At 37.0% G+C, this 22,500-nt stretch overlaps 2 protein-coding genes across 4 annotated transcripts in view; both read left to right on the top strand.

Moving 5' to 3' along the window:
* LOC107711965 (inosine-5'-monophosphate dehydrogenase 2-like) overlaps window positions 1-5,149 on the top strand; it is a 13,199-nt gene extending 8,050 nt beyond the window's left edge. Inside the window, exons 10-15 of one of the 2 annotated variants that reach the window (XR_001636752.1) lie at window positions 1-118; window positions 213-357; window positions 692-835; window positions 1,460-1,543; window positions 1,898-2,110; window positions 5,138-5,149. The exon at window positions 1-118 is cut by the window's left edge and continues 26 nt beyond it. Coding sequence is in view for 1 of the 2 variants with exons in the window: in XM_016517069.1 (XP_016372555.1) it covers window positions 1-118; window positions 213-357; window positions 692-835; window positions 1,460-1,543; window positions 1,898-1,919 (513 nt within the window). In the remaining variant the exon portion in view is untranslated. Of the gene's footprint in view, window positions 119-212; window positions 358-691; window positions 836-1,459; window positions 1,544-1,897; window positions 2,424-5,137 lie in introns of those variants that run through there. The other variant, XM_016517069.1, reaches the window with a different exon arrangement.
* Window positions 5,150-6,147: 998 nt separating this feature from the next.
* LOC107711963 (DALR anticodon-binding domain-containing protein 3-like) lies at window positions 6,148-13,339 on the top strand. Of its 2 annotated transcripts, none has more exons than XM_016517068.1 (13): window positions 6,148-6,581; window positions 8,288-8,592; window positions 8,675-8,985; window positions 10,021-10,079; window positions 10,168-10,269; window positions 10,905-10,969; window positions 11,108-11,166; window positions 11,261-11,343; window positions 11,420-11,546; window positions 12,177-12,235; window positions 12,420-12,536; window positions 12,713-12,781; window positions 12,924-13,339. In XM_016517068.1, exons 1-13 carry the CDS (start codon window positions 6,381-6,383, stop codon window positions 13,041-13,043), a joined length of 1,677 nt encoding a protein of 558 aa, XP_016372554.1. In that variant the 5' UTR covers window positions 6,148-6,380; the 3' UTR covers window positions 13,044-13,339. The 2 variants fall into 2 exon arrangements, with proteins under 2 accessions (XP_016372554.1, XP_016372553.1); XM_016517067.1 differs by having other exon boundaries at window positions 6,148-6,596.
* Window positions 13,340-22,500: the final 9,161 nt, after the last annotated feature.

The raw sequence follows: 22,500 nt of genomic DNA, 5'->3' as shown, positions 1-22,500 counted from the left end.
ACAGCTGTGTATAAGGTATCAGAATACGCTCGGCGGTTTGGTGTGCCTGTCATCGCTGATGGGGGAATTCAGACAGTTGGTCACATTGCTAAAGCTCTTGCATTGGGAGCATCTACAGGTGAGTTATGAGTTAGATATAGATTCATGAGATATGTACTAACGTCATAATTGAAGCTAAATTCTTTTATGCTTTTGGTTCCTGTGTCTCTCAGTAATGATGGGGTCATTGCTCGCTGCCACCTCTGAAGCACCTGGTGAATATTTCTTTTCGGATGGGATCCGTCTGAAGAAGTACAGAGGGATGGGCTCACTGGATGCCATGGACAAGAACTTGGGCTCACAGAGCAGATACTTCAGGTGTTACACGCAAATAAATCCTTTCCCAAATACAAAACTGTGCACTTATTGCTCTTAGTTTCTGCTACAATTTAGCCACTAATTACAGGTTCCCATGTTTTTTTTTAAACAGCTTCGCTATATGCTAGCTATTTCTCAACTGCTTATATAGAGTAATGTTTGATGATATATAGATATATTTATGGAATAGTAGTTCAATGAGAATATGAAACATTAATAAAAGCTAATAGCAACAACAGCTTTTTGACTGAGAAAGTAAGTTCTACAGAATCTAAATTTAAACCATGTTCACTCTCTCAACCCCTCTGTCATCTCTCTCTGTCTCTTTTTTCAGTGAGAGTGATAAGATTAAAGTAGCTCAGGGAGTTTCAGGGGCTGTTCAGGATAAAGGCTCCATCCATAAGTTTGTTCCATATCTTCTTGTTGGCATACAGCATTCCTGCCAAGACATCGGTGCAAAGAGCCTCACACAGCTGAGGTACACGCAATCGCACTAATTACTCACATACCTGCAATTAAATGCATTCAAAGGCGCAGTATAGCATTTCTGTGCCGGCAAACAAAATTGTAAAAAGTATGATTATTTCCAAAACAATCATTTCTTATTTTTGCAATTCTGTTTGATTCCTTTAGTGGGACTGAAATTATACACTGCACCTTTAGCCCAATAATGCACTGCTAAGACACAAACCCAATATTTACAATATCTCACAGAAGTGAGTACACCCCTCACATTTTTGTAAATATTTTATTATATCTTTTCATGTGACAACACTGAAGAAATTACACTTTGCTACAATGTAAAGTAGTGAGTATACAGCTTATAAGCAAACTGTTTGCGGGCTTTCTTGTGCATCATCTTTAGAAGAGGCTTCCTTCTGGGACGACAGCAAATTTACACTGTTATAAAAGCTGTACACTCACTACTTTACATTGTTGCAAAGTGTCATTTCTTCAGTGTTGTCACATGAAAAGATATAATAAAATATTTACAAAAATGTGAGGGGTGTACACTTCTGTGAGATACTGTATATGTTTGTTGTTAATTAGAGACAATTTGTCATTTTCCTTTTTTCCCCCTTTCTTTTTCCATCTATCTCAGGGCAATGATGTATTCTGGTGAACTGAGGTTTGAAAAGAGGACAATGTCAGCTCAGATGGAGGGTGGAGTACACAGTCTACACAGGTAATTGAACATTTGTACACTTAGTCTGAAGATATTGTACACTACCGATCAACAGTTTGGGGTCAGTAAGAATTAAAAAAAAAAAACAATTGAAGACTGGAGTAATGGCTGCTGGAAATTCAGCTTTGCCGTCACAGGAATAAATTACATTTTAAATAAATTAACGTAGAAAATATTTATTTTAAATTGTAATAATATTCATCTTTGATCAAATAAATAAATGTCATTGTGAGTGTAAGAGACTTCTTTCAAAAAGAAAATTTAAAATCTTTCTGAAACCACACTTTTGAATTGAGTAATGTACAATTAACTTAAAAAAAAAAAAAAAAAATTTACTGACCTTTGTTCTTTCAGCTATAAGAAACGCCTGTTTTAAAGAAGACACTACAGATGCCAGTACATGCATAGCCAAACGCACATAAACCCCCATTAATGGACTTCCACACGTGCTTTTGCACAAACACTGAGAACCTCAGCTTCCTCTTTCTCGTCTTCCCAGCCGCCTTTCCTCTTAGCGAGGAGAGAAATCGTGTGTGAATGTCTGTAAGCATATGCCAGTTTGCGTTTGTGGGGAACGCATGCTGTCTGCTGTTTGTATCAGATGCCTTACATGTAAAAAAAAATTGTTTTTGATTGTAATCATCAATTTTGTGTGGAAAATATAAATTTTTTTTTGCCAGATTTGTCTTGTCTTGATTAATAAAATACAAACATACCTGCATATGCATCATTATAAGCAATACACAGTCAACATTCTCTGTCCAGAGAAGCAAACAGGATAATTGAGTGCAGTTGATCTGTGTGAATCAGGAAGTGTTGTATTTTAATGGGATTTCTGTCAAGTTTGTTATAAAAAGAGAACTGACCGTTCAAGTTAGGCGCATGCGAGTACCTTCATAAAAATAATGTCATGTAAATTACAACATTTTTCACTTGCATGTGTTTTTCATCATAAATTGGTTTTCAAATCCTGAATCTGTGGGTGTGTGGGTAGATGGCTGCTCAACATTGACATTGGTACGTTATTCCTCATTTTGCGAGTGTGTCTCAAGGGAACCAGCCTTCACCTCCAAAACTACCGGACTTTCCAAACAAGCGTTCACACATGCTCACTAATGGATCCGCACCTGGACAGGTTGGGCTGAGAGCTCCAGGTGGCTCCTCATAAATGAAATATGATATTGGCCCATTAGTGAGCTCAGCCCAGCTGGGCCCAAATCTCTCAACGCTTTTATACACAGCAAAAATGAAATGACTGACAGATCTATATTACTGTGCAGCAATATTGAAAACTAGAACTTTTTTGATAAAAATATTTGGCGAATATGCATATATTTCAAAGATAAAAATATTTGAAGAATATGCATATATTTCATAATTTGAAATACATATATATATATATATATATTAATAAGAATAAATAACATATATTACACCTACAATCAAATGAGTGAATCAACCATAGTAGTTGAAGCACTTTTTTGATGTAACAGACAAAAATATAAATTAAAAGAAAGAGATGGGAATTATCAGAAGAGAAAAGAGAAGGGAAAGACATTGAGATGTTTGGAGGGGGGAGGCTGTGGGCAGTCTAGTGAAGAAGTGAAAGTGAAAATGTTCCTCAGATTTCTGAGGAGGAAGTCAGTAGGCATAAATACGCGAACACTCTGACAAACTCGCACAAGCCAGGGAGCAGAGAGAGAGCGCAAGAAAGAGGAGGAATGACAGGAGCAGGTAACATAGAATTATTCATCTCCTCTCATTCATACCTGTCTGTTTTTATCCGTCACGTACAATGTGTCTCCTCTCTTGTCGTTTTCTTTCATTTATCTTCACCTATAGCTCCACTTGATTCTTTCATTTGTTAACTTGCCTTCTCTTTCGCAAGTGGATCGCACTGAAATGAAAAAATAATTATGGAAATGTACATTGATACAAACAGTCTCTCATTCATTGGTCTCATTCTGCTCATCTTTTCCTCATTCAATTCACTGTTTGGCAAATATGAGAAAATCAAAAAAAAGAAGGACAGACAGTGAAAGATCAACTAGTCTTCACTAAAGTATTTACAAAGTGCCATCAAGGCTGTTGTTTCTAAAATGAAGCTTCATATTTCAGGCTAGTTCCTCCTTCATTTTACTTCATGTGACTTTCTTTAGTCAATTTTATATCCCGTTTAATCTCTCGTCATTTTGTCTTCATTTACCTTGCATAACCCCCCTTCTCCTTCTCTCCCTCCCTCTCTCTCTGCCCACTCTTCTCTGATAGGGAACAGGTTTTTCAAGACAAGTCTACAGATGAAACAAGATAAATAAACAAGTTTGAATCTTTTGCAGAGGCGCCAAACTTGTTTGTGTTAAAAGCTGTTTGAATGTTATTTCTTTTTTCTAATTTGATAAAAAGTACACTTGATAAATGTAATTAGCTTGAAATTTCCATACGAAAAAAAAATATTGGTGGATTTGTTTGTTTACAGAGTGTCTGTGAAAATAGCCACAGCAGTTTGGAAGGTAACGGAACCCATAATGCAGCTGTTTTCTTGATTGACAGCTGGCTATGGATTCCGTGCCCTTCCTCTCTTGCAGGAACTTGAAGATGAAAAAGTGTTGGGGGAATTGGCCTCATTCAGATATGATATTGTATGTGACTTTTACTTCTGTATTACTTGAAATGTATTTGAATAGATCTACAATGTTATAGTTGAGTCAGAAATGTGTATGTGTGTATACGAGTTCTGATGTTGCTCTGGAATGACACGTTTTCTCCCGGATCGCCAGAAATATGTTTCGCCACCGGGAACTTCGTGTCAGCCAAGATTGGCATCACTTCCTGACAATCACAAATCTTCAGAATCTTCAGTATTCATTAATCAGTAAATCACATAATATCTTACTAAAATGCTTCATCAGACATTCGAATGTTGTCTCTGGAATTCTCCAATAAATTAAGAACATTTGTCATGCATCACTTGTCGACTTTTTTTTTTGTACTTTAGGGCCTTTATCATCAAAACTCCTAAAGATTTTTTAGATCTACATGGAGAGGAATGATAGAGGTTTGTGTTTTCAATAGTTGAGTGATCTGAAGCAGGTTTTGGATGATTTGGTTTGTAGATTTTACTCTGGCTAGAGGATATAAAGTGAAATCTTTGAGCCAAGTTGAAAGAATTCAGGAGTTGGCCTCATTCAGATATGATACTTAATGTGAATTTTACTTCTGTATTACTCGAAATGTATTTGAATAGATCTACAATGTTATAGTTGAGTCAGAAATGTGTATGTGTGTGTATGAGTTCTGATGTTGCTCTGGAATGACACGTTTTCTCCCGGATTGCCAGAAATATGTTTCGCCACCGGGAACTTCGTGTCAGCCAAGATTAGCATCACTTCCTGACAATCACAAATCTTCAGAATCGTCAGTATTCAGTAAATCACAGAATCTCTTACTAAAATGCTTTGTCAGACATTTGAATTTTATTTCTGTAATTTAATAATAAATTAAGAACATTTGTCATACATCACTTGTTGACCGTTTATCATCAAAACTCCCAAAGAATTTTTTAGATCTACATGATGATATAGAGAGGAATGATAGAGGTTTGCGTTTTCAATAGATGAGTGATCTGGAACAGGTTTTGGATAATTTGCTTTGTAGATTTTACTCTGGCTAGAGGACATAAAGTGAAATCTGTGAGCCAATGTTGCTGTTTTAGTTGTTTTGGGAAGAGATCTAGATCTTACTGTCAACCATAACATGTGACATGTAATCTGGCCCAAGTTCAGCTCTTACAGTCAATTGTTACCTGCACCAAACAAAGCGGAAGTACTCAAATAAGCAACTGAACAACCAGCATTCAAATATGCCTCAGTATGACCAGATCTCATTTTGATATGCTTTTCTAAAGATAAATATATAAAACCATTTACAGATGGTGTCTTATTACTGTTCCATACGGAAATATTTTAGTATTATCATAAGTCAAACATTAAAAATATGTTGATGTTTTTTAAACTTGTTTATGTTGGAAACAATATTCCTGAGGCAGCCTACTTAAACATTAAATAGAATAAAAGGCTGGCTTATATTTAATTATTTTATATATATCTATAAAAAAAATAGCTCCATTTTATGGAGTTAAGGGAATTTTTCACCTTCAATCACCAAAAAACTAAAGTATTCTGTTATCATTTACTCACCCTCGTTTTCTTTTCTTTTCAGAAAAGCAGAAATTAATAGCAGAATGTGCATGCTGCTGTTTTACATAAAATGAATGAAAATGTGTGACATAGGCCTAGCTGTCAAGTAAGATTTGTAGTGAATACTTTAACGACGATAAATACTCTTTTCCTCACCCAAAGCTATCAAATGACTTTGTAATATAGCACAATAAATAGTCACGTAGGTTTAGAACCAGAAAATGAAAATAAGATGACATAACTTGCATTTTTGTGTGAACTACACATGAATATGTAAAATATCAGTGATAAGAAGAAACGTAATCCATAGAATATCAAAATAATTGTCTATATTATTTAAAATAAAACGGCAGCTTCTGAACAAAACGTATTTTATCAAAAGAGCACTTTTACTTTCTGTTCTGTAATTGACAGGCCTGATTTTGCCACACTCAAAATGGCGCCTTTCAAAAGGTCGCAACCGGGAACTCGTGTTACAAGATAATATGCCCCCCTCTAACTAACCAGTGACATTTCTTAACGTTCCGGTCCCCATACATCTGTTTTGATTGGTGATCAATCGGAGCACAGCACCGCAGTGCTGTTACAGTCAGTCTCAGAGTCCAGGCACTAATAACAATGTCAACATATTGAGCTTAATTATGGAGGAAGCCGTGCCTTTCAGCATCGTGTCCACCGTCAAAGCGTTGAGCGGAGCGTTGCGAAGAGACGCTGAAAATGAAGCCGAGATCAGCCGCGAGCGAGAGAAGCTCTGGTTCAAGGAGAGCAGTGCCAAAAACCTGAGAAATCGTGACTTCTTGTCACCCAACACGGTTCTGACGACGTTGTACGCCGGTGGAGAGGTCAGTCTGAAATATGTACGTACATGTGCGTTTTTTATTTTCTGTGTTATGAGCTCTTCCTGGCCTGCATTACTGACAGATGCGCTCTCGCGCTTCTCCACATGGGGATATTACGCATGGCTTGTTGGATATTTCAAGCATTTGCTTGGACGTGTGGTTATGCTTCGCGAAGTCACTGACACGGAATTGTCAGAATATAAGCCCGAGCTCTGCACAGACACGCAGGGCGCCAGCTGGACTGCCGACATTGGTCGCATCGACCAAACATTTGATGAACCCTGCGGTAGAAATTATTGAACTCCTCACTTGCCGTTAGATCTAGGTCAGAATATGCCAATATTAAAAACAACATGTATGTTAGGCTATTAGGAGAACCGCAATGCCATAATCACGTCCTGATTTATTAACGTTACTGATTTATTACAGAGAAACCTTGTTTAGTTTGTGCTGTGTGAATTATTTATTGACTTTCAGGCGGTCAAAATGTCTTTAAGGGAAATCTCAGTTAAATGAATTGTCTTTTCGCGTCCCTGAAAAACAAAAGTGTTAATGACATTTTAAACTAAACGTTTATGATAGTACGCATTAACAAACATACCTTTTTATGTTTTGTCGATGTCCAGTAGTCAACGAAAACAGCCCGAGCGGCGAACTGTTGCTATGGTTACCACATAAGTTTGCGTGCATCTATTTAGCGCCCTCTATTTTCTAATCTTTTGTGGTTACGGAATTGTTGCTTGAAAACGTTGTTGCAACATATACAATTATAAATTGTGAAATATGTGATTGTAAAAATTATTTAAAATATTAGTTAAATTAATGGGTAAAAATTTAAACATACTTTTGACACTCTTTGTGGGAGTTAACCATTTTTTGATGCAGCCTTCTGTTGGTAGGTCTGAACGACATGTATGTCCATAGAATTTTAAAAGCATTTCGGTAAAATTTCGTTGGCAAAAAAGCAAAACTCACACAGAAGTACTTTCAAATCAATCAGCTTTCTGTTGGTCAATGCAGCAGATTCGTATGACCAACCTGAACATGAGTGAAATCTGCATGGGGAACTTCTTCATGCGAAACACCAGATCTTGAGGGTTTCTTTTTAAATGACTGGATATTGCCTGTAAAATTTCACCAAACAACGGCGAATGTGACCTCACCTCAAGTTTTCATAGTTTGCTTAAAAACGTAAATTGCAGTTGTCTTTTCTCCCCTATTCTGGTGAAACAGCTTCTCAAACTAGAAGAATTGTAGGGCGGGACTTCATTTTGTCAATCGGGAATTGATTGGATCGCTGGATCATTGTCATTTGATAATTGCTGTGATCTCATGTGAGTGAAAGGGAGGGATTATTGTCCTGCCTTTATGCATCAGAGAAGAGATGTCATTGTGAGGGGGAGGGGACAATGTTTTGATTTAAAGATATTATTTGACAAAAAAAAATAGTAATGTGCAAAGATAAATCAATCTAAATGCAATATTTTAATATTACAAAAATAAGAATTGTCGATTTTGATTTCGTTGTGACTTGAAAATGTAATCTTCGCATTCATGTTGGTTTTGTGCATTGTTTCAAATCACTTTATACCATTTTCAACAAAAGTTTGGATTTAATGAGAAAGTGTCCTTGGGCAACTACACTAAATATATAAATTGTTACACTAAATACACGTGTGTAATTTTCATGGTTGTGTGTGTGTTTTCAGGTTCCCTCTGATGTTCTCAGTGGTGTTCGCTCTCTTCATGGCAGCGGTGTATTGCCGATAGGAGCCTCTGAAGTGACGGCAGAGGGCCTGCGCGTGTGTGTGGATCGCTGTGCAGCATTTAAAGGTGTTTTATGTGGAATAACGCCATATCTGAGACCTGCTGCTCAGAGACAGGGCTGTATCCTCATCAACTGTCCTGCCCTCCACACCAAACAAACCATACCATCTCCGGATACACTAGCTTTGGGGCAGCTACGGACCGTTCTCATTGCTGACCACCTCGGGGCACATCTCAGAAGACAAGGGTGTGCTTTGACTTTTATGATATTGGCATAAATTTTGTCTCCAAAAGGACAGATTAATAAACTCTTTCTTTATTCCATTTAGGTACACTGTGTCCTTTTGTCCAGCCTTGCCACAGGACAGTGACATTGTCAACTTTCTGAAAACACTAGGCATTGTTTGGCCGACAGTGCCTGTCAGCTGGACCAATGAGGACAGGGAGGAGAAGATGAAAAAGGCTTTAGAGAACTCAACCTACAGAGACAGAGAGATAGAGAGGGGGAAAAGGAGAAGCAGAGGAGAGGAAATAGAGGGAGAGAAAAGAGGGATAAAAGAGGAAGTTAGGATAAACCTTAAACAAGTGGTACAGGACGGGAACGTTCAGGGATATGATCCCAGTCTTGGCTCTTGCGCAGGTGAGCTGTAGTGTGTTTATTAGGGATCTAATGGGTTACATTTCTCATGGTTTGGTTTATATACAAGATTTGTGTCTGTTTGGTCAGTAAATGTCATTATTAGGGTTGCATGAGTAGAATGTTTGATGTTGAGATTTTAATTGCATTTTATTTTATAAATATTTTAACCCTGTCATCAGCCAGTACAGTTCCAGTTGCTGATGTTTATTTTTTAAACAAGACATTTGTTATTTATTCCTTTTTTTTTTCTTTTACGCCATAATGCACCACATTATGATGCATTAAAATGCACCACACTGTAAATTTAACTAGGAATGCACAATCTATTGGTATGATATAGGTTATTGTCTATTTATTATATTTTTATTTATTATTATTATTATTATTATATCACTGTAAGTCGACATTGGAAATTTAAGTGTGCTTTATTATTTCATCCATTATTTGCCTTTAGACTTTTGCCATGATCTAATATTCACTTAAAATTGATTTAATGCCACTGTTAAATATATTTTTTATGTAAATGTATGCATTTTTCAAAACTGAAAGTTATATGTTGTTATGATTGATTTTAGTTTGTAGTATTTTATTTTTAATTTAATAGATAAAGTTGTATAGAATTCCAGCCAATTAATCAGTTATTGGCCTTAACATGAAAATCATTATCTCATCAGTAGTAATGATTTTAATACCAATGCATCACTAAATTCGTCCACAATGCCTGAGATGAGACATGTCAGCACTTAACGAAACATATAGAAGTTGTGCAGGAAATTATGGTTACTGCACAAAAGCATCTCTGGTGAGCTTTTAGATGTGATTTGTCACAAACTAACATTGTGAAGAATAAAATGTTGAAAAGGAACATGTGGTGAGAAAAGATGAAATGATGAGATGAACTGGACCGCACTGAGCCATGGCAACCAGATTTTTTACAAGGACTGCTTTACTCCTATAGTGTTTCAGTGATAAACTATTGGATAGCCTTAGTTTTCTTCTGTATTATACATAAGTCAGTAATTTCTCTCTTTTCAGTGCAGAGAGAAGCTTTGTGTCATCTGGCCCAGCTGGACAGTGCAACCGCAGATCTCCCTGTGAGTCAAAAGTACCCTCTGTCTGCTTTACATTACAGTGAGTTACCATATTTTAGTTGGAGGCTTGTAATGGATTTCTCTATTTCAGGTCTCTACGGCAACAGTCCTGCATGTCACTTCCTGTCAGGATGAGTTTCGTCAGCAACAAACAGCCATGTTGTGGAGAGCGGCGGGTGCAACGGCAGTGCAGGTTTTACACTCTGCCTCCACAGACACATTTGCCCATCAGCTGTTTCAGCATGCTTTACATATTAAATAATTGCTTTCTGTTTTGTATTTGCTATTTCCTGTAACAGGAACTTTTGGTTGAACCTATCAAAGGAATCATTCTTTTATTTTTATTTTTTTTTCCTAAAGTAGCCAGTAGGTTTTAGTTATATCACAGCTATTAACCATGCTATGAACCACAGCTATGAACCATGATTTGGTACATCTTAATTAGTAGCATCTGGAAATGGGCAAGGGTCACGCTAATTTAGAGAGCACTTCATTGGATCTGATCAATATTTATTCTCCACTTCCTGGAAGAGCAAGTTTGTAAAACTGTATGTGTAAAAGTGTATATAACTGTTTTAGGTGTAAAGTAGCATATTGATGGCATAAAATCTAAAAGACATTAAAGGAAACCCATAATAAGTCATAATAAGTTGTAAAAAGTCTTTACAGCAATATCAAGCCATTGTAATACTCCCAAATGGATGAATACACAATTTTCAGCTCAGATGGTGCACATTTGGACATGACTACATTTTAGACAATCTCTGCTGGAAAATGAATGAATGAATGAATAAATAAATGAATAATTGCTTTCTTCCTCTGTATTAGAGATTGGTGATTTGTGGTCCTGTTAAAACTCTTGGCATTCAGATGAATGCAGCTCAGTATCTTCAGTAAGGCAAAACTTTAGAACAGCAACTCTTTATCAACTCTATTTAATGCTTTATCAACTCTATAAATCATTCTTATAAGACTTCAGTCTATAAGTCTGATGACTACAGTGGTACATGTTTGGCTGTGTATTTCTGTAGGTTAAGAAAAGCTCAGATGAAAGAGGCCTCAGAAATGAAGTATGGAGACCAAGTTGAAGGTGTGTTTATCTGTGCAGTCTTGAAAAGTTAATTTTACAGCCATATTGTGATGCATGTTAATGCCAGATGTAAACTCTCCTTAAACTCTTTTAGGTCAGACATGGGATGACATCATTAGAGTCATGACCTCGGCTACCGTGAGGTTTGAACTGCTGTCCACAGTGCACACAAGTCCGGTGAGTGTATTTGCATGTGTGTTTGTGTGTGGAATATATTTTCCTGCATCAGAGATGATTGACAGCTCTCTTTCAGGTGACCTTAGATGTTCAGCGGGACAGTGGTGTGTCCACAAAGGGCCCCAGGGGTGGAGTCTTTGTCATGTATAACTGTGCTCGTCTTCACACACTTTTCAGCAGCTACGAGAAAGGGGTGGAGCAAGGTAACACACACATACACACACACTGTAGTGTTCTTGACTTATGAATCATGTTCCAAGCAGTATTATCAAGACAGTAGTCATGGAGAAGTTGTTTTTTAAAGCGCATGCAGTATGACTACACCCACATTTGAACAATTTGATGTTGTATATATGTTTAAAATGTAATTTTATTAGACAAATGCTATGTTTTTTACTGCTAGTTACTATTCTAAACTTAGGTAATAGAAAAGCAGTGAAAGAGATTGTCTGTGCTCTGTGACAATGTAAAAATGCACAGAAAAAATACAGCAGTGAAAGTGACGTGACATGTGGCCAAGTATGGTTACCCATACTAGGAATTAGTGCTCTGCGTTTAACCCATCCTAAGTGCACACACACACCGTGAACACACACCCGGAGCAGTGGGCATAACCTTTGGGTTACGAGTCCGACTCTCTAACCATTAGGCCAAGACTTCCCAGATGTAGAATTTAACAACAATAGCCAATATAGCCTGTGCAACAGAGGTGTGGTATTCCCATCTTTCTCCATTTGGGCCTTTTGATTAACGGCATGTTAAGTAGTAATGTAACAGGGAAAATATTGTGTCCATTTGTGAAATAATATCCATGTCTATTTTGAAATATGTAGGTCTTTATCCTGAAATCCCTGAAGGCGCAGAGCTGGACTTTTCTGCCCTAAAAGAGGAGGTAAAGCAATATGTAACTAACATGCCTTAATGATCCTCTTTTTGCTAAAAGTCTTATTTGTCTATTCAAGTATTCTTCAGTTGCTATGAATAAAAACATATGCCAAATGTATTCAAACAAGCTCTGTTTTGTGTTTAGTGGTATAGAAAGTTTGTTTTAAGTTGTTATATTTCATTGTCTTTAGGGGGAGTGGCTTCTTCTCTTCAATTACCTCATTCCATTCTCTGAGCTGCAGGACCAATCAGGACAGATCCTATGGCACGAAGGGGGTACAGCCAGAGTTAATTTAAGGACTGAACAGGTACTTAAAAAAAAAAAAAAGTTTTGTTTTGTCAGATGGACTTTGTGATGTGGTTTTGATTTTAAGGCAATTCCTAGTAATCTCAGCCAGTCAAATCTCTTCTTCTATCTGCTGTCTTGGCTTCATTAATACAGCCATCCATTACTGAAATGTGTGTGTTTTGTTTGTCTTGTCAGGTGTGCAGATTCTTGGTGTCTCTCAGTAAAGATTTTAGCTCCTACTACAACAGAGTCCACGTCCTTGGGGTAAGACATTATGCATCTGTGTGGTTGTTCATGAATCAGTGATTTAATGTGCATTAACAGTAATTTATGTAATTAAACATGTTCAGGGCCATTAACTTTCTGATCCTTCTCTTTCTTTCTTTCTTTCTCTCTCTCTCTTTAGGAGCCCCTGCCTCATCTTTTTAATCAGATGTTTTGTCGTTTATTGTTGCTGAGAGCATTAAGAGAACTTTACCACAGCGCCCTGGACTCCCTTAATCTTCCCCCAATTCCCCAACTATAGCATCTCCTCTGCAGACATTATACACCAACAGCCACAAACTCTCTCCCTTAACTCTTCCATTTTTCTCAGCTATTACACTTTAGATACGTTCCTCATAGCCATAATTGCCTGACCATCTAGTCTGAATAGTCCAATAGTCCTCTTGCTCTTAAAAAATGACAGTTTTACCATTGAAATGCACTACACAAGGCAGGATGGACCCCACTAAATCTGTCACTATTCAACCCTTTCATCCAATAAATTCTATTTAGTCTGAGAATTCGCCCCTACCAATGTCAAAAGAAGTTGTTTTCTTTAACACTTCTTTATGCACCAAGAGCTTGTAACACTCCAAAGAGAAAGGAAAAATTGAAATCGCATCATATGACCCCTTTAAATTCCCTTGCACCATATCCATAGATTCTGACCTCCTGCATGTATATGTATTCTGTGTAATAATGTTTAATTGGTGTAAGTGCCCGGCTCTATTTGTTCAACTCTGAACACATATTGACAGTGTAGCACATTTGTTCTCAAAGTCTGATAGATGCACATGCAATAAAGTATCTGTCACCACTGTTTCTTATTAGGAATCATGTCAGCGTGGTTGGCGATCATATGGCATTCTTGAAATGTCATGATCTGGGATGCTACTTCCTTTAATATAAATATAGTCTTATCTGTACCAAATATAAAGTCTTAATTCTCGAGTTTCCCCCAGTGTCCCTCACTGTTTATGCCACTCAAAGTGTACAGGTGTACTACTGAGATTCCTCGTGTGCCATATAGTTGAGATGCGTTGGTACTCTCACTTTTCACAGATCTGTGCCATACACTACACAGTATTCAAAGCCCTGAGAGTACTAAACACGTTTATTGTGACTGTGTAACATTCTCACAATTCAAAGTTTTTGATAGTGGTGATTTCACTCAATGTATTTTAAAAAACAGCAACCCGCAGAGGCTTCATAATTAAAAGAGTGTCTGCTTCAACCTCTGAACTGGTTGTTTTTCAAGTGTGCAAATGTTTGTTATTTATTTTAGGGAGACTTAACAGTTAGGGTTATTAGTTAATGCATTAGGTAACCAACAATTTTTTTTTACTTCATTCGTTAATCTAGTTTGTTTATTTATTCATATATGTTCATAGTACATCAACTAATGTTAATTTATACAATGTTTTTGTATATGATAGATTTGTGTTAGATATAAACATTAACCTAGATTAATAAATGCTGTAATAGTATTAGCAATTGCATTAACTGTTATTAATCTATAGGATATTGTAAAGTTTTGACACTTCAGTCATTAAAAAAAAAAAAAACTTATGTTAACAGATTTGCCCCATGAAACTGATTTTAAGGCACTTCTTTTTTTTTTTTACTTGACAGAATCCTAAAAAAAACTGGATAACACTTTCCACAAAAATATTAGGCAGCACAGCTGTTTTCAAATTTGATAATAAATGTTTCTTGACAATCACCAAATCAGCATATTAGAATGAGGAATCATATGACACTTCATTCAGCTTTGTAATCACCAGAATAAATTACATTTTAAAATGTTAAATAGTTTTTTTCATTGTAAAAATATATCACAATATTACTGTTTTTACTGTATTCTTGATTAAATAAGACTTATTTCAAAAACAATTAAAAAAAAACTTACTGTCCCCAAACCTTTTGAATGGTATTGTATAAAAAATACAGGGGCATTTATTCCTCCATATTTAAATGTCTTGGGCTTTTTGACAATCCCAGTTAATATTTGGTTAATTTCTGAGACTGCATCCAAACTCATTGTGTGGTTTAAATATTACTTCAATTTGAGATGGAGCCAGAATTATGACCCAGACAGGCATGACTAAACCTCTCATAATAGTTATTATGAGTGGGCTGACAGCAGCTCGTCTTTTTAATGAAGTGTATGTTAAATATGCAGCTCAAGTTTGTAGTGTAGAGCTCATCTGCAGAACTGAGCATTAATAGCGGCCACATTGCTAGAAAATGGCTCCAGTTTTCAGCGCTGTGACTGTGACTATTGTTGGTTTAAACTCTAGAATACTGCCAGCCAATCTGTCCAGTAGTTACCACAGATGTCTGCATACTAAGAATGCACATGTAGATATGGACGTTAGAATTTTAAGAAAGTGTAATAGCATCGTTCAGCCACTGGAGAGCAATCATGACTATCTTTCTGCTAAATCTCGTTCGTTCTTTCTCTGGTTAGGCTGTCAGTCATCACTGCCGGGCATCTCTACCTTGAAGACAAAAGAGGGAGGAGAGATGAAAGGAGGCAGAGAGAGAAAAAAGGAGACTAGTGCGTGAAAGGAGTTCAAAGGATGAAGGAGTACGCTGTGTAATCGCTACAAGCAAAACTGCTGTCTTTTCAAGAGGTGTGTGTGAGAGCGAGATGAATGAATGAGGTCAGAGGTGCCCACGGGAATTGAATGATTTTTTTTGTAGTTGCCAGGGATAGGAGGAGAGAGAGGGAGAAAAGAGGGGTGGAGATGATAGAGGAGGAGAGGAGAGCGATATTGATGTATGTTGTTCTTGTTGACTTGCGTGGAACCCTAGACAGGAAATAACAGTATGAGGTGGGTGTGGTTTGTGGAGTGTTGGGAAATGACACATGGAGATAGATTGTTACTGTCTGCAAGTGTCCCTCTAACAGGGATCATTTTCTTTTGCTGTTTTAGCTAGAAAGGTCTGCTATCAAGCATATTCAGGGTACAAAATTAACACTCACCAAGCACCATTTATAAGTATAAATTGGCTTTGTCCAGAAAATAAAAGGGGGCATCTTGCCAGCTGGCTTATAATTTTATTAGGAGGTGCTAATCCACTTGAATCCCTGTTCATTTTCAGTCTGAGCACAACTAACAGGTTTCCAGGAAATCTGAATTCAGTTCAAACATTCTACTTGCACTCGAACAGGATTAGTTGTGATACATATCAGGGTTGAGTCGACTCATGCCCTTGAGCTGTTGACTGAAGTGTGTTCAAAACATGGTTTATGTCGAATTCTAAGTATTATACTCTGAACCTCACTGATAGGAATGAGTCAAATCAAAGACTCCCATCTTAGAAATACTTTTACCTCTGAGGAAAATTTATTAACTTTTTTTTTCTTCAAAGGCTGAATTTATTTGATCATTATTATTATTACATTTTAATATAACTGTTTTCCTAAAACATAATTTATTCATATGATGGTAAAGCAGAATTTTCAGCAGCCATTACTCTTCAGTCTTCAGTGTCACATGATCATTCAGAAATCATTCTAATATGCTGATTTGGTGCTCAAGAAACATACTGTTAATATATAATAGTATTGGCAAGTATTGCATATTTTTTACTCTTAGTATACACCTTATATTATTGCCTTAGCACACAATGCAATCTAAAGGTGATAAATTAGATCACCATTTTCACACTTAATTTTTTTTATATCCCTTGTTTAATCCCATCACATATCAGCCGAGACTGCAGTGTTGCCAGAACAGTCTGTCTCACCTCAGAATCGAATTAAAACAAAACTGGAGTCTGTCAAGCTTCTAGTGGTTCCAAGTGAAGTCCTCTGTGTGTGTGTGTGTGTTTCCCAACAACATGCTGGAAAAAAAATCTTTCTCAAAGCCTTTGGGTTCCCTCTATCAAACTGAAGCTTAGAGATTGTGGCACCGTATTTGATGTAGATCTCAGCTGAAACTTTTGATAGTTTGACAAATTTAGACTAGAGATGAAATCATTTTTGATGGGTTGAGATCTTTGAGACTGCATAAATCTGTCATTTAAAACGGTGTCAGAACAACCTCATATGATCTTTCTTTAACCATCAAAAAGTGGTGGGGGGGGGGGTTTGAAATAGTAGTAGGCTGTTTATGGAAAAATTGTCTGCTTTATGAATCTGTGTCATACTTTGAATGTGTTACTTTGGCATAGTATTACAAACAGAGTTGCTTAAATTTAGTTTTAGATTGAGAGCAAGTTCTGCCGAGGAAACAGGAGTACAGATCATAGCACAGTCAGTAGTGTATTTCACACCCATCCAGGCTTGTGTATGTGTGCGTTAACAGATAAGAACCTAGTGCAACAGCTTCCTCTTTTCTTTCTGTTTCTCTCTAGCTTTTTCTGTACCTCTGCTGATAAAAAATTGGTTTGAATTACCTACTAACCATTTCCTGAATTTTAGTTAGATATGTCACGTTCACACACCTTCCTTCAGAGAGGGCAATCTCCCTGGTCTTCTGAAGATAACAAGTCTTAAAATGTGAATGTTTCACTTGTCCCCACAAAAAAAAAAAAAAAAAACTATGTAAAAGAGATTGCCAGTTATGTGAAAAATAATAAGCAACAAGTGTTCTTCTGACCACCATGGTATGCTTGTTGATGGTAATTTGTTTGTGTGAGGCCTGGGGAATTCATGGTTCATTGTCACAGAGGAAAATTGTAAAAATATGTTGTTATTTTTTTCATGCTACATTGAAAAGTTTGGGGTCTTTAAAAGTTTCTATTTTTTTATATTTTTGAAAGAAGTCTCTTATGCTCACCAAGGTGCCATTTATTTGATAAAAAGTTAAAACCATAATATTCTGTTATTTTAATTTAGCCCCATTGTGATATCATGCAATAATGCGATCTCTCTCTCTCTCTCTCTCTCTCTCTCTCTCTCTCTGTGTGTGTTTGTCTCATCTAGGCATGGGTCTGTCAGGTTCAGATCCAGTAGCTGGGTGAGAAACTAGCTGGATTGGTGTTTAAGCAGATCTAAATCCTGAGTAAGAAAGCTAGATACCTCTCTCATCTGATGCTAATCCAATTGAATCCCAGTTCACTTTCACTCCAAGCACAACTAGAGCGGCTTCCAGTCGATCTGAATTCAGTCCAAACATTATATTCACACTCAAACAGCATTAGTTCTGATTCATATGGGGGAAGACTCAGATGAGCTAAGCTGCCTATAACTGAGGCGCGTTTAAAACTTGGCTGTTCTATAAAGGCATTTATATCCCATGCTGGAACAAATTAACATGCTCCTCCTCTTAAATGTAATAGGATCCAGTAAGATTTGTTCTCATTAATATAATATGACATAATCTTTAGGGTCCTATTAAAGGCACATAGCCAGTTATTTTTCATTAAATTACACCCTTTTTAAGAGCTGGCATAAGAAGCTCTATTTCAGTTTTCAGAAGTTTTAATATATGCATATTCTTATTGATGGTTTTATGTATTATTGATATTAATATCTAAATATTGAATTATATATTTATGTATAAATAAAAAATGTGTTTATTTGATTTAGGTAAAATGCAGATATGTGCTTCTCTTTTGTATGTGTAAATATTTCATGTTTATCATATTTTAATCATCTGTATTCTTTCCTTTTAGTTCTCTATGGTAGTTTAGCATTGGAAGTGCAGTTTCATATATGTATATAGTGTATATATCTACATATAGAATCTGCTGTGTCTGTGCTTTGTCTTTGAATGCAAGGGGAAGGTGATAAAAGAGCAAAAAAAAATTTATAGCTGCATTAAAATAACTAGTTTTCTGGCATTTTTTTTAAATGTCACCCCTCTCTGTCTATCTCGCTCTCTTGATTTCCCTCTGTCTTTCACACTATTAACTTGTTCATTCCCCTGCCTTTTTCTCTTTTCCTGCCTCATTCCCTCTATGTTTGTTTTTTCCCTCTCTATTCTCTCTATTTTTTATTTGCTGATTTGGGTCACTGGCTGACTAAGAGACAACTCACAGCTGGCCTATAAACAGCCTTCCCCCTTTCAGCAGCATTAGCTCTCCCTCTCACACACACACACACACACACACACACACACAATCTCCTCTCACTCCAGCATTCAGCGGCACAAATCGCTCACATCGTTTGGCATCATTTGTTTACTAGGTCTTTTAAAACAAGCTTTATGAACTCTCTTATCCTCTGTGTGTTTATATCAAGAAAAATTTGATTTTTCCATGCTGTTTTGCCTTGAGCTAAAAGAATCACAACTAACTTATTTAAGATCATTTGAAAACTCAGCAAGTCAGTAAATATCAATGACCAATCATTGAGTCAAGGTGGAGAAAATGTGACAAAGCAGTTTAAACTTACATTCCCAGGCTGTGCATTTAAATGTTGCTTCCTTTTGTGATTTCTTTTTCTGTTTTAGGTTTGCAGTATGGTTAAAATATTTGATTTATTACTGTAATATTTTATCAAATGTAATTTTATAAAATCTTGCATAAAATATTTAATTAATTAAAATATTTCGGTCAGAAATATACAATTTTAGACAATTTTATAAATATAAAACACATTTTTAATCTATATTTCCCCTTTGTTCCATTATGAACCTTCCTTTTTACATTTCCAAAAATATAGAAACGTATTTTACTTTATCATTTTACAATAATTCAATTCATCACATTAATGTTATCATTACTGGCAACTAGTCTTTATCATCCAGCTGCGTTTGTGTGCTCATTTTTCAGCCCTTTGCACTTATATTTATTTGCTATGGTTCACCATTTTGTCGGAATAGACTGCGAAGAGCAGACTGCTATGGCAAGCCCTTTTGACTTTTATTCATTCTCAGGATATGAATTCTTGATATCAACAATTCAATTTTTACTAGTTAAAATGTTAATTCTTGATATCAGGAATTAGATTTCTACTAGTAACAATTGCTATTTTTGATATCAGCAATTACATTTCCACTAGTAACAATGTTATTTCTTGATATCAACAATTCAGTTTTCACTAGTTAAAATGCTAATTATTGATATCAGGAATTACATTTCAACTAGTAAAAACTATAATTCTTGATATCTGTAATTGTATTTTCACTAGTTAAATGTCACCATAGGCTGCCATTCAAAATCAATTGTTGATATCAAGAATTCATTTCTTACTAGTTGAAATTCCAATTTCACATATCAGAAATACAATTCTTACTAGTAAAAACCTTTGTTTGTGATATCAGTAATCACATGGTTACTAGTACTGACGTCTATTCTTGATATCAACAATTTAATTATTGATATCAACAATTTAATTGCCACTAGTGACAATGTTCATTTCTGATATCATGAATGTGATTGTTACTAGTAAGAAACCAATTTTAGATATCAGAAATTATATTGATATCAGAAATGCATTTTCATATGGCAAGCATAAAAGTCAAAAGGGCTTGCCATAGTTGCTGATATCAAAAATAGCAATTGTTACTAGTAGAAATCCAATTCCTGATATCAAGAATTAACATTTTAACTAGTGAAAATTGAATTGTTGATATCAAGAATTCATATCCTGAGAATGAATAAAAGTCAAAAGGGCTTGCCATAGACTGCTGTGTTTGTTTATGAAACGAGAGTGATGCATCAGTAATGCGATGATAACACGTTTTGAAGTGTACGTGTGGGCGCGGATGGACTAATTCCAACTTTTTGCATATTCCATGTTAACGAATGAGTTAGAGAGAGCGCGGTCTGCTCTAAAAGTCATTCAGAAGTTAAATTACGAGAGCTCCATGTCGAAATCCAATAACCATGCGGCAGATAACGAACATACAGTGTTCATAATCCTCTAAAATTGGTAATGACATCACTATGCTCCCGTGCAACACAGCGCGACGAGTTTTTGCACGATATGGCTGGGCTTGCTAAACTTGCTTTGCTTTTATGGATTCTGGGTGTGGAAGCCACATTGAATATTCAGGTTCAGCTCACGTGCACATCATTTTAATTAATTCGTGCTCATCAGACACAGATTTGGAGGGGTCTCATAATGCTCAGCACACTCCGCCCAATTGACACCATATGACTTCAGTCATATCTCAAGGGCTCTGTTTGTGTCTTGAGGAGGCGGTAGTATTTTGAGAGACAGATTAAAGTGTGTGTAGGTGTCAGAGAAAGAGAATGCTTGAGATTTGTCTCTGTTGGTATACAAAGTGATTGTGCATTATTTAAACCTCACTTCCTGCGTTGTCGGTACATGCACCCATGCTTAGGTGTATTAGATGATAGCAAATAAAAAATGGCCTTCACAGTATGTGCGCGATTATCTGCCAGTCCCTCTTGCTTGTGAATATGTATTAATGCCTCCTGCCCGTTCAGGCCCAGCCGTAACAGATGCTCACCGGGCCGAGGCCACCTGCTGCTGCGGCCACAGGGGAGGGGTTAGCGGGGTGAGCTGAGAGGACAGCAGGGTTGTGCATATGGGGGGAGGGAGGGGTCCGCCGGATGCGAGCAATTACAGATCAACAGTGGTGGTGAGGCACAAACACAAACCCCTTTTCTTGATGGAACATACCCCCTACTCTTGCCGTTCCCATGGTAACTCATAGAATAGCTGCGGCCTTGTAGCTGACAGCTTACCTGAATGTGTATGTGTGTGCATGTGTGTTAAGGGCCCCCAGGTGTGCTCTGTGAAGTGTGCGCCCCTGTAATCCGCAGGCTGGATTTTTGGGGATTACAAATCAGCCCATTAGCCCATTAGAGCTCTCACTCTTTCGCTTCTCTCTTGTCATCTCAAAACCCGCACCCATAAAGACTGTATGGAGCAGACTGTCTTTTTAGTCTTGTGCAGACAGGCATCTTATTAAAGGGGTCATATGATGCTATTTTAAAGATCATTATTTTGTGTATTTGGTGTAACAGAATATGTTGACATGCTTTAATGTTCAAAAAACATTATTTTTCAAATACTGTACATTATTGTAGGTCCTCTATGCCCCGCCTCTCTCAAACACGTCGTTTTTCAACAAAGCCCCCTCCTTTGACAAGCGCAGTCTGCTCTGATTGGCCAGCTGACCCAGTGCATTGTGATTGGCCGAAAATCACAAGCACACGTCGGAAATGTAACGCCCCTTACCATAATCACGAGCGTCAGCTTTCAAAGTAAATATCAAGACAGTTAATAATGTCGTTAGTTTTACCATCAGTTCAAGCCCGAAAGGGCAACAGAGTCGCGTGACAGACACAGTGATAAAGCGGTACACAAGCCGCGGTTAAGACAGCTGACGTGCTATGATTTCTGACAGGCAGTTCACTCTCCTGTGATGTGACCCTGTTCCCCTCACACACACACACACACACAACGCATTACTCTGCGCTGCGCAAACGCATTTGAACAGTCAATAGCAAATACTTAACTAACACTAAACTAATAACAAAACATACTTACAGTCGCTGATTCTGTGATTTAGGGCTGCCGTGACTATGTGATATAATACCATCAAGCGTCTAGACACACACAAGCACACCCGCAGCACTAAATACTAGACACAAATCTCATCCTCCACAGTCAACGAGGAAAATTCGCAAATCATCTTTTTCTGCTTAGACATCACTGGTAACTGCACACAGAAAGAACAAGCCCTTTACCACAGTCAGCTCTGCTGAACTCGGACTACAGCACGAGAACAGTAGGGCGCGAGGGCAGCTTCTCTTGAGAGAGAGAGAGAGAGAGAGAGAGAGAGAGA

Source organism: Sinocyclocheilus rhinocerous, unplaced genomic scaffold, assembly GCF_001515625.1.
Source record: "Sinocyclocheilus rhinocerous isolate Xijiao unplaced genomic scaffold, SAMN03320098_v1.1 scaffold1168, whole genome shotgun sequence".
In the NCBI taxonomy this organism is placed as follows: domain Eukaryota; kingdom Metazoa; phylum Chordata; class Actinopteri; order Cypriniformes; family Cyprinidae; genus Sinocyclocheilus; species Sinocyclocheilus rhinocerous.
This window is presented reverse-complemented; position numbering and strand designations above follow the sequence as displayed.